General features: G+C 44.4%; 1 protein-coding gene across 1 annotated transcript in view; it reads right to left on the bottom strand.

The window, feature by feature from the left end:
* Positions 1–13,928, bottom strand: part of MND1 (meiotic nuclear divisions 1) — a 193,839-nt gene that overhangs the window by 117,427 nt on the left and 62,484 nt on the right. The window contains exon 4 of the mRNA XM_073605308.1: positions 7,465–7,613. Coding sequence (XP_073461409.1) covers positions 7,465–7,613 — 149 coding nt within the window. The remainder of the gene's footprint in view (positions 1–7,464; positions 7,614–13,928) is intronic.

Below are 13,928 nucleotides of genomic sequence, written 5' to 3'. Positions count from 1 at the left end.
GAGAAAGGAGCTGGCAATTAACCGACAGCTGAGCGGCCAGCTTTTAGAAGAGCTGAGCCCAGCCCTGACAGTATCCCCTCATCAATAACCCCCCCCCATCGGAGGACCACCAGGCTTGAGGGGAAAACATCTATGGAAATCACGAAGGATGACAGAGGCATGTACGTCCGAGGATGAGACCCAAGAGCGTCCCTCCGGACCATACCCTTTCCAATGCACCAGATACTGTATGCGCCCACGAATCCTACTTTGCTTCAGTCCCTGGGAAACGCCTGGGGCAGCATCTCAACCTGGTTAAGAAACCCTCTGCATTGGACTGGATCGGAACGGAACCAGACATACCTCTTATAGAGGTAATACTCAAGGCGGGTGCCTGCACAGAGACTGGAGCAGCAGCGACAGCCTGCAACACAGGTTGTACTGGAGCAGCCACGGTGGGAGATTCCAGGTGAGCCGTGCAACTGAGGAGCGTTTGTAACGCCATGGCAAACTGATCCATGCGGTGACCCTGCTCATCCAATCTGGAAAAATTATTACCAACAAGTGTATTGACTGCATCTTCTGAATTCATGGACTTCACCTACTGTCAGAAACCATGAATCAAACTGAGACAGAAGTACAGTTAAATCACACTTGTTTAATAATAATAAAAAGGTAAACCGAGTAAACGTAGTCAAAACATAGCCAGAGTTCAGGAACCGGAACGGATAGTCAGATAAGCCAAAATGTCAGGGAGCCAGTGATGAGCGTAGTAGAACAGCAAGCAGGTTCTGGAGCCAGAAGGAATGTCAGCCAAGCAAGTCTTTAACAGGAACACAAGAGAGTGTGTCTAGAGAGGTGACCAAGGTGAAGGCAGAGATCATCTGGGCTGGACGGCTTAAGAAGGCAGGATTGATGAGCAAGATATCGTCAACAGGTGAGTCACTGTGGAGAGAAATGAGCTGGCAATTAGCCCACAGCTGAGCGGCCAGCTTTGAGAAGGAAGGGCTGAGTCCAGCCCTGACATATATCTAATTTTGTGCATGTTTAGTTATGGACAAACTTCTCAAAGACACATTAGTCCACTGTTGAGTACTAACATAATTTATCGTTCACTACTCAAGATCAGAATTCCTGTAATGCTTTAAAACAGTTTAGCCTTGGATTCATAGGTCACAGTAGTTAAATCACAAAAGGTCAACAAGCCGAGGATTAGTAGAAACCAGTATCGTTAAACAGAGATAAGCGTTAATGCCAAAGGCATTGCTACATATCAGGCTGAAGGCCAAGGGTATTTAAAACCTCCACAGCACTAGCTAAAAATATATAAGAAACTATACATTTAAATGTGTCATTTAATTTGTATAAGCAAATGTAAAAGTGCCCATAAATCACTGGTTAAGCAAACTTAAGTCTTAGTTACAGACTAAGTAACAATTTATAAAGCCAAACACAGCCAGAGGCTTAGGAAAGAAACCAAGTATTAATCTGTGCATAAGACAGTTTTATAAAGGAGAATGTGCTTAGGTAATAAACACTTAATAGACAAATATCCACATAATGTTAACAGTACTATGGCCATACGTGGAGCAAACTTTGCATGCCTTCTGCGATCTGAGCAAATGGGTGGCAGAGAAACAGGAACTAAAATAATTTATCTGTTCATGAACCACACTGCATACTGTAAGTAGGCCAACTTTGAGATCACACTGAGTCTCTGCAGCGTTGCAAAGCTTTTGAGGATTGATAAATGCCCTCTGAAATAAGATTTTCTGTCAAAATATCTACTCATCTATGGCTAGAATAACATTAAAAAGGTGGCCACACACAACATCCCTCCTTTTCTTGGAGTACGGGGGCTAACGGGCCCACAAGGAACAAACCAACAAATGCGGTGCAATGGAGCCTACACAGCAGGCTGAAGAACCTTATCAGGGAAGCTGAGAACTGAAAGTCCACCTGGTAAAACAAACTTAAATGTGAACAGAAGACCAGTCGGTATTCTTACAAATTTGATGAACAACCGCCTTTTCTATAAAGTCCATGAAGCATCAACTGATCTAGTGTACTGTGCATTGATCAGAAAAAGAGAGAGACCCTTGCCCCCGAGGTCGTAAGCTGACAAAATCGACCCAGCACTAGTGGAACTAGTAGGCGGTTCCCGATGTGGAAGTACAATGAGAGAGTCTGATTAAAGGAAGCTGTAGCTGGGAGAAAAGCTCAAACACCACACACACCACATTCTGACAATGAAGGGAAAGTGGTTTAGGTGCAGGACAGAGAGAGCAATGTCCTAGGTAAGGTAAAAGGAAGAAACCACTATGGGAAGAAAGGAGGACCTCTGCCTCAGAACAACTTTGCCCTTATGTAGTAAAAGATAATCATCTTTACAGGCTAAGGTACCAAGTCACAAGATTGCCTTGCAGAAGTGATGGTGAAAAGAAAGGTAATCATCCATGTAAGAAAGTGGAATATTACTTATACAGCATCTCACAAGAGTGAGTACACCCCTCACATTTTTGTAAATATTATATTATATCTTTTCATGTGACAACACTAAAGAAATTACACTTTGCTACATTGTAAAGTAGTGAGTGTACAGCTTGTATAACAGTGTAAATTTGCTGTCCCCTCAAAACAACACCACACAGCCAATAATGTCTAAAACACTGGCAACAAAAGTGAGTACACCCCTGAGTGAAAATGTCCAAATTGGGCCCAATTAGCCATTTTCCCTCCCCGGTGTCATGTGACTCAGTGTTACAAGGTCTCAGGTGTGAATGGAGAGCAGGTGTGTTAAATTTGGTGTTATCGCTCTAATGCCCCGTACACACGGTCGGATTTTCCGATGGAAAATGTCCGATCGGAGCGTGTTTTCGGAAATTCCGACCGTGTGTGGGCTCCATCGGACATTTTCCATCGGATTTTCCAACACACAAAGTTTGAGAGCAGGCTATAAAATTTTCCGACAACAAAATCCGTTGTCAGAAATTCCGATCGTGTGTACACAATTCCGACGGACAAAGTGCCACGCATGCTCAGAATAAATAAAGAGATGAAAGCTATTGGCCACTGCCCCATTTATAGTCCCGACTTACGTGTTTTACGTCACCGCGTTTAGAACGATCGGATTTTCCGACAACTTTGTGTGACCGTGTGTATGCAAGACAAGTTTGAGCCAACATCCGTCGGAAAAAATCCTAGGATTTTGTTGTCGGAATGTCCGAACAAAGTCCGACCGTGTGTACGGGGCATTACTCTCTCATACTGGTCACTGGAAGTTCAACATGGCACCTCATGGCAAAGAACTCTCAGAGAATCTGAAAAAAAGAATTATTGCTCTACATAAAGATGGCCTAGGCTATAAGAAGATTGCCATGATCCTGAAACTGAACTGCAGCACTTTGACCAAGACCATACAGCGGTTTAACAGGATAGGTTCCACTTAGAACAGGCCTCAACATTGTCGACCAAAGAAGTTGAGTGCATGTGCTCAGCGTCATATCCAGGGGTTGTCTTTGGGAAATATATGTTTGAGTGCTGTCAGCATTGCTGAAGAGGTTGAAGGGGGGGGGGTCAGCCTGTCAGTGCTCAGACCATACGCCGCTGCATCAAATTGGTTTGCATGGCTGTCGTCCCAGAAGGAAGACTCTTCTAAAGATGATGCACAAGAAAGACCGCAAACAGTCTGCTGAAGACAAGCAGACTAAGGACATGGATTACTGGAACCAGGTCCTGTGGTCTGATGAGACCAAGATAAACTTATTTGGTTCAGATGGTGTCAAGTGTGTGTGGCGGCAACCAGGCGAGGAGTACAAAGACAAGTGTGTCTTGCCGACAGTCAAGCATGGTGGTGGAAGTGTCATGGACTGGGGCTGCATGGGTGCTGCCGGCACTGAGGAGCTACAGTTTATTGAGGGAAGCATGAATGCCAACATGTACTGGGACATACTGAAGCAGAGCATAATCCCCGCCTTTCAGAGACTGGGCCGCAAGGCAGTATTCCAACATGATAACCCCAAACACACCTCCAAGATGACCACTGCCTTGCTAAAGAAGATGAGGGTAAAGGTGATGGACTGGCCAAGACTGTCTCCAGACCTAAACCCTATTGAGCATCCGTGGGGCATCCTCAAATGGAAGATGGAGGAGCGCAAAGTCTCTAACATCCACCAGCTCCGTATTGTCATCATGAAGGAGTGGAAGAAGACGCAAGTGGCAACCCATGAAGCTCTGGTTAACTCCATGCACAAGAGGTTTTAGGCAGTGCTAATAATAATAATAATAATTAATGGTGGCCACACAATATATTGACACTTTGGGCCCAATTTGGACATTTTCACTTAGGGGTGTACTCACTTTTGTTGCCAGCGGTTTAGACATTAATGCCTGTGTGGTTAGTTATTTTGAGGGGACAGGAAATTTACACCGTTATACAAGCTGTACACTCACTACTTTACATTGTAGCAAAGGGTCATTTCTTCAGTGTTGTCACATGAAAAGATATAACAACATTTACAAAAATGTGAGGGGTGTACTCAATTTTTTGTGAAATACTGAAGGTTCAAGGGGCGTTTATTGAAGTGCCAACAGAACCATGTTGCGATCCTATGGAGTCACTGGGGAGTATACAGGAGAAATAATGTGAGCGACATCCTGAAGTGCCTTCACAAGGGAGTGTGATGCAAGCAGTCTCTGAAAAAGAATTGATCCTTTAAGGCCAGATGTTGATCCCACAGAGTACTTACTTGAATAAACTTTTCTGGCCTTGCACCACAAGAAATTTGATTTCAAGATGCAATTGAAGACTATGTAAGAAGTTGACTTTTTAGTCTTTAAGAGTGTAGGGATAACTATTCATCAAGATCTGGACTTTACCAAGCACAAAAAAAAAAAATAAATAAATAAAAAAAGACTGAGAAGCAGGGTAGCAAACCAGTCCTTGTGACAGAAGACCTGAAAGATCTGAGGCCAGCAGGAGGGGAAGGGAGCATGTCGGTAATCATAATTTTAGTTAGAAAGCATTTAGAGACAGGTGACAGAACTGTAAAAAAAATGTTAGAGTGTACCAGGGAGGCTTTAGCAGGCAGAGGTATTTTGAAGGTGCCCCTGCTGGTGACCTTTGGCAAGGCCGGCACAGGCAGCTCTAAATCAAGGTTCAGTGTATACTGTGCCAATAAAGACTGAATTGGTGTCCTTAAGAGACGTATGGGATTGCAAAAAAATAAACACACATACTCACCTCGATGGCTGCAGCATCGATATGATGCTGCAGCTGTCCCCTACTGGCTCTACACCAAGAACTGAGTAATCACGGACCACTAATTGCTAAGTTCTTGGGTTCACTCTGAGCACACAGTGGTGATTGTGCTGTGTACCTCCATTACTCACTGGCGCATCGGACTGTGGAGGAGCAGGAGTGGCTGGCTCAAGCTCTCAGAGGCGTGCTGAGAGGATGAGCCAGCTGCTGGTCAGGTATCTGGCTGGATCCCAACATAATTGTCGGGATCTCTGCAGAGCCTTGACTGGCCCTGTGATGTTAGCTGACAGCAGACTTTAGCCCACTGTTAGCTGAATCTGGGTTACAGGAGTGCAAAACTAAGTGCACTCCTGTGATCCACAAAAGATCTATTACCAAAAGATCTTTGGCCATACCTCTCCTTTAAGCACACCCTTGAATTTCAACATAGTATTAGACAATCCCTCCCTTGTCAAAAAAGAGTGGGGCACTCCGAAAGACTAGTGACTCAGGCTGGGGGCAGTGGTCCAGAATGACATTGTGAGAACCCTTAGGGGAAAAAAGTCACATCCACAGTAAGAAATATCCATTCACTTGATGGTGGCAGTATAACCCATAGGTTCCAGAATACTTCACCCTTTGTCCTGTAAAGTATGATTAAGAAAATAGGTTTCTTATACATCTGCTTGAAGGGGGACATTTTTTCACAGCTACTCTACTGAAGAGCACACAGACATATGCCAAGGGCAGATTTAAAGTAGCATAAGTGTCTTCCAACAAAATTTTTAAAAAAAGCTGCTGCAGAACTTAATTTGTGCATCTGAATCAACTGTTCTCTCTTCTAGTCCCCCTGCAAAGTCCCACAAGTACTTGCTGATCCTGCCAATTAGGTCCACCTAATACAGTTCCTGTGATGGTGTGGCAATAATGCTACACTGATCCCAAATTCAAAGCAATGTTGCCACTCTCATGTAGGCTATCAATGCTTTCACTACAGTTGGATGAAACAATGTGGCTACAAGGGTGGCTATCGGCATTACCGCTGCTAAATCACATATCTAGCCCTGCCCAGTGCTTTCTGGATTGGCGGCACTGCCTGCGCAGATGAAGCCCTCCCACTGTGAGCTACAGTGTCTGAAAAGAGGAACATGTGAGACACAAATAATTAAAGATTTGGTTTAGTCAGGGAAGCTAAAGGAAGTTTTTTGTCTACTTTATGAGGCTTGTGCATAACAGTAGCTGGATTTGGTAACTGTTTAGAGTAGACTGTCATACAGAAGCCCTTAGTTATTTTTTAAGCTTATGTTACTAAGTGCTTCTTGCTGGCTAGAACCCCATTAACACCACATTAAAACCGATATGTTGCAAATTAGGCAATTACAACAAGGATTTACATCTCTCAGCCCCATGATTGAAATCATCCACATAATGTATTAACACATTATGCACCACCATTGACAAACTGCCGCATTTTTTTAAGTCTGTGCAAGTCTTTTTTTTCCTTGTAAGCCTTGAGCATGTTCCATTATTGTCTTGGGTTATTTACAAAAACTGGAGCATATAAAATCTGGTGCCGCTCATCACAGAAACCAATCAGCTTCCAGGTTTTTTTGTCAAAGCTTTATTGAACAAGCTGTAGTTAGAAGCCGATTGGATACCATGCATAGCTGCACCAGATTCTGAGTGCATAAGTTTTAGTAAATCAGTGGGTCTTCTACATTTACTTGACCGCTATGCTTCATATTTCTATTCCTATTGATTTTGATTGTTTTTCTTAAAAACGACATATGTAACACTCTACAGCCAAAAAAACTTCATGATGTGAATTCAGTGTGTACAAAATAGGAAACTGCATTTCTCAAAATAATAAGGAACTTAATATTAGACATACACAAATGGGTAGTTGCCCCAGAGAAGATTTCCGCTTCATTCTACTGACATTAAACAACCCACAAGGCAGCTGCCAAAGAACATAGTTTTCACTATTATGTCATAAAATTCTTCTCTTTCATTTTCTTTTACATATTGGAACAGATATAGCACCCCCTCTAGTGGTTATGTAATGATTAACGCAAGCAGAAAGTTCTAAATGAGGCACGGTCATAACATAGTAGCATTTAGTGTAAAAAGTCCCTGCTTTTTTTTTAATGCAAAAAAAAATGTTTTTTTAAAATCACACAAAAAAATCTAACTGCAAACACATAACATGCAGCACATACTGTATGGCAGGATAGTGTCAGAATTACCTGGCTTTCCAGAGTCTCCAGCTTTCTCTTCCGAGCATGAAGAGCCTTGCTGGGAAAAGCCCAAAAGTAATTTGAAGTCCCAATGCGCTCAGAATCTACCATGCCATCGTCCACTAGACTTTGCAAGATGTCTTTCACCGACATGGATGCTGGAAAAAAAAAAAAGAAAGAATTACCCTAACTGTGGAAATGCAATAGACTTACAAAATAACCTGCCATTTCACTCATGGATCAAGGTGCACATCAATAGGGCTGTGACATGATATTCTGGGCAAGAAAAAGTCCTTCTCTTCTACAAAGCAAAGAACAACTTTGCTAATATGTTCTATGCGTCATATGGAACTTCATTTAGCATTCATTATCCTGTACACCAACAGACAGAAGCATTAAAGTATAACTAAAGGCATTTTTTATTATTTTGGATGAAGTGGAAAGGGATTGGAAAGCCTGCCAGATGTTTATTGCTGTCTTTGCCACATTAGAGAAATGAACCTTCTCCATTTGTCCAGTTTAAATTTATTACAGATAGTGAAAGTGAAAGAAAATCCCAAATTTTGGGGTGTCACCAGAATAGGAAAAAAAGGATTTTAAAACAGCTTACCTGTAAAATCATTTTCTTTGAAGTACATCACAGGACACAGAGCCATAGTAGTTACTATGTGGGATGTCCCATAGCAATGGCAACTGAAGGGAGGGAGACACAACAAAAGTAGGGCACTAAGAGACTAGAGGACTTATACTGCAGCCTGCAGTACACTGCGCCCAAAGGCGATATCCTCATGACTTTTTACATCTACTTGATAGAATCTGGTAAATGTATGGACTGAAGACCAAGTTGCGGCCTTGCAGATCTGAGCCATGGAGGCTTGGTGATGCACTGCTCAAGAAGCACTAACAGCCCTAGTGGAGTGCTCTTTAATATGAAAAGGTGGAATTTTCCTTTTTAAACCGTAAGCTTGAACAATCACTTGACAAATCCATTTAGAAATAGTAGATTTTGACGCTGCCTGTCCTCTTTTAGGACCATCTGGCAACACAAACAAAACATCTGTTTTACAAATCTGTGTGGTCACCTTCAAATAGACCTTGACCGCTCTCAACACATCAAGAGAATGTAGAGCCCTTTCTTCCACAGAACGAGGTTGAATGAAAATGAAGGCAGAACAATATCCTGGTTTAAATGAAAAACTGACGCTACCTTCAGTAGGAAATTAGGATGAGGCCGCAATACAACCTTATCCTTATGAATAATCAAAAATGGCTCTTTACAAGAAAGAGCAGCCAACTCTGATACTCTTCTTGCAGAAGATATGGCATCCAAGAAAATTATTTTCCTCGTCAAGAGGACCAAGGGAATTTCCTGACGCCTCCATGGCAGCACACACTGGGTTGTGACTCCGCCCCCACAACCTGACAGGATTGGTTAGCTATAAATTTGAAGGGGAGACACCCCGCTGCATTTTCTTTTTTATCCTCACCTGACAGATTGGGATAAGCAAGCTTGCTCCTGTTGTCAAGATTAAAGAAAAAGCCTCTTACCGCACTCGCCCCAGCAGGTTCAAGCCTCTCCTGTTTGGAAGTCCCTCCTGTACAGTCTCTAAAGGAGCATCTATGGAGGGAACCCCCGGTCTGGTGGTCTCAGGGGGCATCTGGACATCTGGCACAGTAAGCTTTAAAGAAGCTTCATATTTTGCAGTGGTCTCCTTTCTTTTTTTGCCTGTACCTTTGTTTCTGTCGATATAGGTATGTTTCTCCTGCTTAGGGGGCTTGCTGGCACTTGCTGTCCACCGCTGTGGAACCGTCATGGCCGCCGACGCCGCCTGCTCTGCAATTGGCCTCAGGGCTAGGTTCTGCCTTGGGAAGGTTATGCCCTTCTCCAAGATGGCGTCGAGGCGTTCGGGACACTCTGCGCATGCGCAGGAGTGTCATTTTGCCGCGACGGCGGCGCCAAATTTAATAACACAGGCATTTCTGTGTTTTCTTGCTGAGGATTCTTACAAATAGCTGGATTTCGCCGTGCGACACACTGCTTTGCCAGAAAACAACTAAGCAAGCCCAGGTAAGTTGAATCATCTGATTTAGACTGTCTACAGCTTTTTTTTTTTTTTAAAGTAAAAAGTAAGGGAATTTAAAAAAAAAAAAAAAAAATTTTCTCTTATTACTCTTCAGTCTTACTGTCACTATCACTATGGAGACCACTGCCCGCGCAGACCACCATCAGCAAACGAGGTAAGAGGCCATCCGTCATTGGTAAGTATTGAAGAAAGGGAGAAAAAAAGAGAGCCAACCACTAACGCTGCGTTTTTGGCAGCCCTACCAGGTCAAGAGCCGCAAGTTCCAGGCGTGAAGGGAGATCAAGTCATGCGTCAAGCAAGACGTCTCGCAGAAGCCGTTCAAGATCTTTTTCCCGCCACCGAAGACATAGCCGCTCACGTCACAGCCGCTCAAGACGCAGTCGCTCCCGTCATAGTCGGTCACACCGCAGACGGTCACCTTCATCACACCGTCAGAGCCGCCACACCCGTCCTGCAGCAAACGCTTGCTGGGTATGCAGCGCGCCGGCCTTGCCAGATAAACTAGTCTGCAGATCCTGCTTCAATGAAGCAGCAAAGGACAAAGAACTAGACGCAAGAGTGGCTACGGAGCTCATAAGAGAATCTGTGCGGGAATCCATAAGGGAGACAACGGTACCACTAATGGATAGGCCTACGCCCAGCACATCGGTAGCGGACGACCATCAACCCCAGGCATCAGAACCCTCCTCAGGAGAGGAGGATCAGGACATGTCAGCAGGTTTTGATTTCTCCCTTGTACAGCCTTTCGCAAAGTCAGTTAAAGAAGCGATAGGCTGGGAAGAAGATAAAGTGGAACCGCAGAAAGTTCGGAAATATTTCCCTAATTTAAGGAAAGAACCAGAGAATTTTCCTTTTATAGGTGAACTAGAGGATCTAATTAAAGATGAGTGGGAAAGATCTGATAAAACGGACCAGTCTCACCAACAGACTGACAAAGATCTATCCTCTGAAGGAGTCAAAAGTCAATTCATTGATGAACGCCCCAGTAGTTGACTCCTCCTTGATGCGTCTTGCACGGCATGTCACTCTGCCTATTGAAGACGCGGTTTCCTTTCGGGATGTTCTGGATCGGAAATTGGATCTGGAACTAAAGAAAGCATACTCCACTGCTGGGGGCGCGTGCAGACCAGCAATTACCACAGCAGCAGTGGCTAAAGCCATATCAGGTTGGGCAACCAGGGTGGAGAAAGATTTGCAAGACGGTACTGAAATAGACAAAGTAATATCTTCTCTCCAGGAGATCAAGTTGGCAGGTGACTTTGTGGCAGAAGCTTCAGTGGATATTATAAGATCCTCGGCGAGAGTAATGCTAGCCTCAGTCATGGCAAGAAGGGCCCTGTGGCTGAAACCATGGATGGCCGATACTGCATCTAAAACAAACTGGTGCAGAATTCCATATGATGGCTCAAACCTGTTCGGGTCTAAATTAGACACCGCTATCTTGAAGGTAACAGGAGGGAAGTCGGGATTAATTCCCTCAGACAGGAGATCCAAAGCCCAAAAGGGTCCGTCCTTCAGGCGCAACCTTCCTGAGAAATATAGGGAAGCTAGATCCTACCATCCCGGTAGGGAGTTTAGAAGAGACTGGAAAAACACAAGACCTTCCTTCCTGAGGATGCAGAAGTCCAAGCCTACCCCGGCAGGGGAGCAGCAGAAGTCTTTTTGAAGGTTCGCCTGCCCACCCAGTACAGGTGGGCGCCAGGCTCAAGGACTTCGTACAGATTTGGTCAAGCCATATAATGGACCCGTGGACTCTTTCCACAATCAAATTTGGACACAAGTGGAAGTTTATGGGAAAACGTCCGAAAAATCACTTCCAATCAACAAGACTGCCATCTTCACTAATCAAGAGGAAGTTACTATTAAAATATATAGTGGAATTGAAGGAGAAAGGGGCGATCCTGGAGGTTCCATCAGATCAAAAGGGGAGGGGGTTCTATTCCCCACTATTTTTGGTAAAGAAGAAGACCAGAGACTTACGCCCTGTATTGGATTTAAAAAATCTCAACAGGAACATAAAAGTAGAGGCCTTCAAAATGGAGAGTCTGTAGTCCATACTTCTGGCAGTGAACCTGGGCTACTGGTAGTAGATTTATCGGACGCTTATCTATATATTCCAATTCATCCCGCCGTTCAAAAATTCCTCCGATTCGCCATCAACAAAAGCCACTTCTAATTCCAGTGCCTTCCTTTCGGCATCTCGTCGGCTCCCAGGACATTCACCAAGGTCCTCCTACCCTTGGTTGCTTTCCTCAGGGAAAAGGGTCTGCGAGTCCACCATTATTTGGACGACATCCTGCTCTTGGCAGAAGATCAAGAAACCTTGCTAGGTCATCAGAGAATCTTACTCACAACTCTCCAGGACTTCGGTTGGCTAGTCAACTGGAAAAAGAGCAGTCTACAACCCACACAAAACATGATGATCCTGGGAGTGGATCTGAACACGGTACAACTCCCTCAGGAGAAGATTCAGCCTCTAGTACAGAAGATGCGGAGATTACTATCAGCGAGGCATCTTCCAGCCAGAACCTGCTTGAGTGTGCTAGGGTCCATGGCTGCAACCCTGCCCATGGTGCAGTGGTCACAATGGCACATGAGAGTCTTGCAAAACTCCTTTCTGAGGCAGTGGGATGGAGTATCGATGCGTCAGACCATTACCATCTCCAGACCAATGAAGCAATCAGTGTGGTTGTGGACACACTTGATCAACCTCAGGAAATACAAGCTGATAGTTCCCCCAGATCCGATAATAGTCACTTCGGATGCCTGTCAGAGCGGCTGGGGAGCTCACTGTCAAGATCAGGCAGCACAGGGCCGATGGCAGTTCCGGGTCCAGGATATAGTATCGAATGTACTGGAACTCAGGGCAGCCTTCCAGGCCCTCATGGCATTTGCACCAGTCCTCAGAGGAAAGAATGTGCTTATTTGGATGGACAACAAGGTGGCAGTGTCCTACATCCAGAAGCAAGGGGGTACCAAGAGTCTCACACTGATGGAGGAAGTCCGTCCTATCTTGGAATGGGCACAGGCACACCTAGCAGACTTAAAAGCAATATATGTTCCTGCGGCACAGAACATGTTAGCCGATTACCTGAGTCGAGAGACTCTTTCGAACAACGAATGGTCTCTGAGTGTCCAAGCCTTTTCTCTTCTTACGGAGACATGGGGAGTGCCAGAGATCGACTTAGCAGCTACTCCTGCGAATACGAAGTGTCGGAGGTTTCTGTCCAGAGCATCTTTCCCTTTAGCCGAAGGGATAGATTGTTTAATTCACCCATGGAACTTCAAGTTGGGGTACATATTCCCGCCAACTCCGTTAATTGCGAGATTCCTGTCCAGGCTTCGGAGATCTTCAGCCACGGTAATCGCGGTAATCCCTCTTTGGCCGAGAAGACCATGGTTCACGACCCTATTGCAGCTCAGCCTTCAACCTCCAATCCTTCTTCCGGTAACTCCGGACTTGCTATTTCAAGGCCAATTTCTACATCCAGCTCCAGATAGGTTGCATCTGACGGCATGGAAGCTGAAAGGGTTAGGTTAAGGGAACAAGGCTGCTCACAGGAAGTAATATCAACTCTGATGCAAGCCAGGAAAAGTACCACCAACACCACCTAGACAAGAGTTTGGAACAAATTCTTTACAATGGCGCAGCAGAAGGGATGGGATCCTATTGCTCCAGAACCTTCTCAAATCCTAGAGTTCCTCCAGTCAGGAATCAACAAAGGTCTAAGTTGTATTGGCACTGTACTCTTCTCCCACGGCCAGAATAAGAGTTAATGGCCGCCTGTCGGACGCCTTCTCCATCTCGAATGGTACTCGTCAGGGATGCCCACTTTCGCCCCTAATCTTTATACTCACTCTTGAACCCCTTCTTCGTAAAATTAGAACAAATCCGGATATAAAAGGCATAGATATCAACGCTAAACCATATAAGATCGCAGCTTACGCTGATGACATCTTACTTTTCCTCTCAGAACCCTTAATCACCATGCCCAATCTTTTAAAAGATTTTAAAGATTTCAACATCTTATCAAATTTTAAAATTAATTTCACGAAATCTAAGGCCCTTAATATCTCCCTACCGCAGACAGCGGTGACACATTGTAAGACGAACTTCCCATTTAAATGGGAACCCCATGCACTCACCTATTTAGGGATACAAATACCAACACACCTCGATGAACTATATGATAGAAACTTTCTACCAATCATCGCTACTATCCAGAAAGACCTCCTCAGATGGACCTCAGGCCATTTTTCATGGTTTGGCAGAACGGCCATCATAAAAATGAACGTCCTACCCCGAATATTGTATCTATTGCAAACCATTCCCATCAAACTTCCAACATCTTTTTTCAACTCATACAAGAAGCTTTGCCGGAACTTCAT

This window comes from Aquarana catesbeiana, linkage group LG01 (genome assembly GCF_042186555.1).
Source record: "Aquarana catesbeiana isolate 2022-GZ linkage group LG01, ASM4218655v1, whole genome shotgun sequence".
NCBI classification, from domain to species: domain Eukaryota; kingdom Metazoa; phylum Chordata; class Amphibia; order Anura; family Ranidae; genus Aquarana; species Aquarana catesbeiana.
The sequence above is the reverse complement of the archived record's forward strand: the minus strand, read 5'-3'. Positions and strand labels throughout refer to the sequence as shown.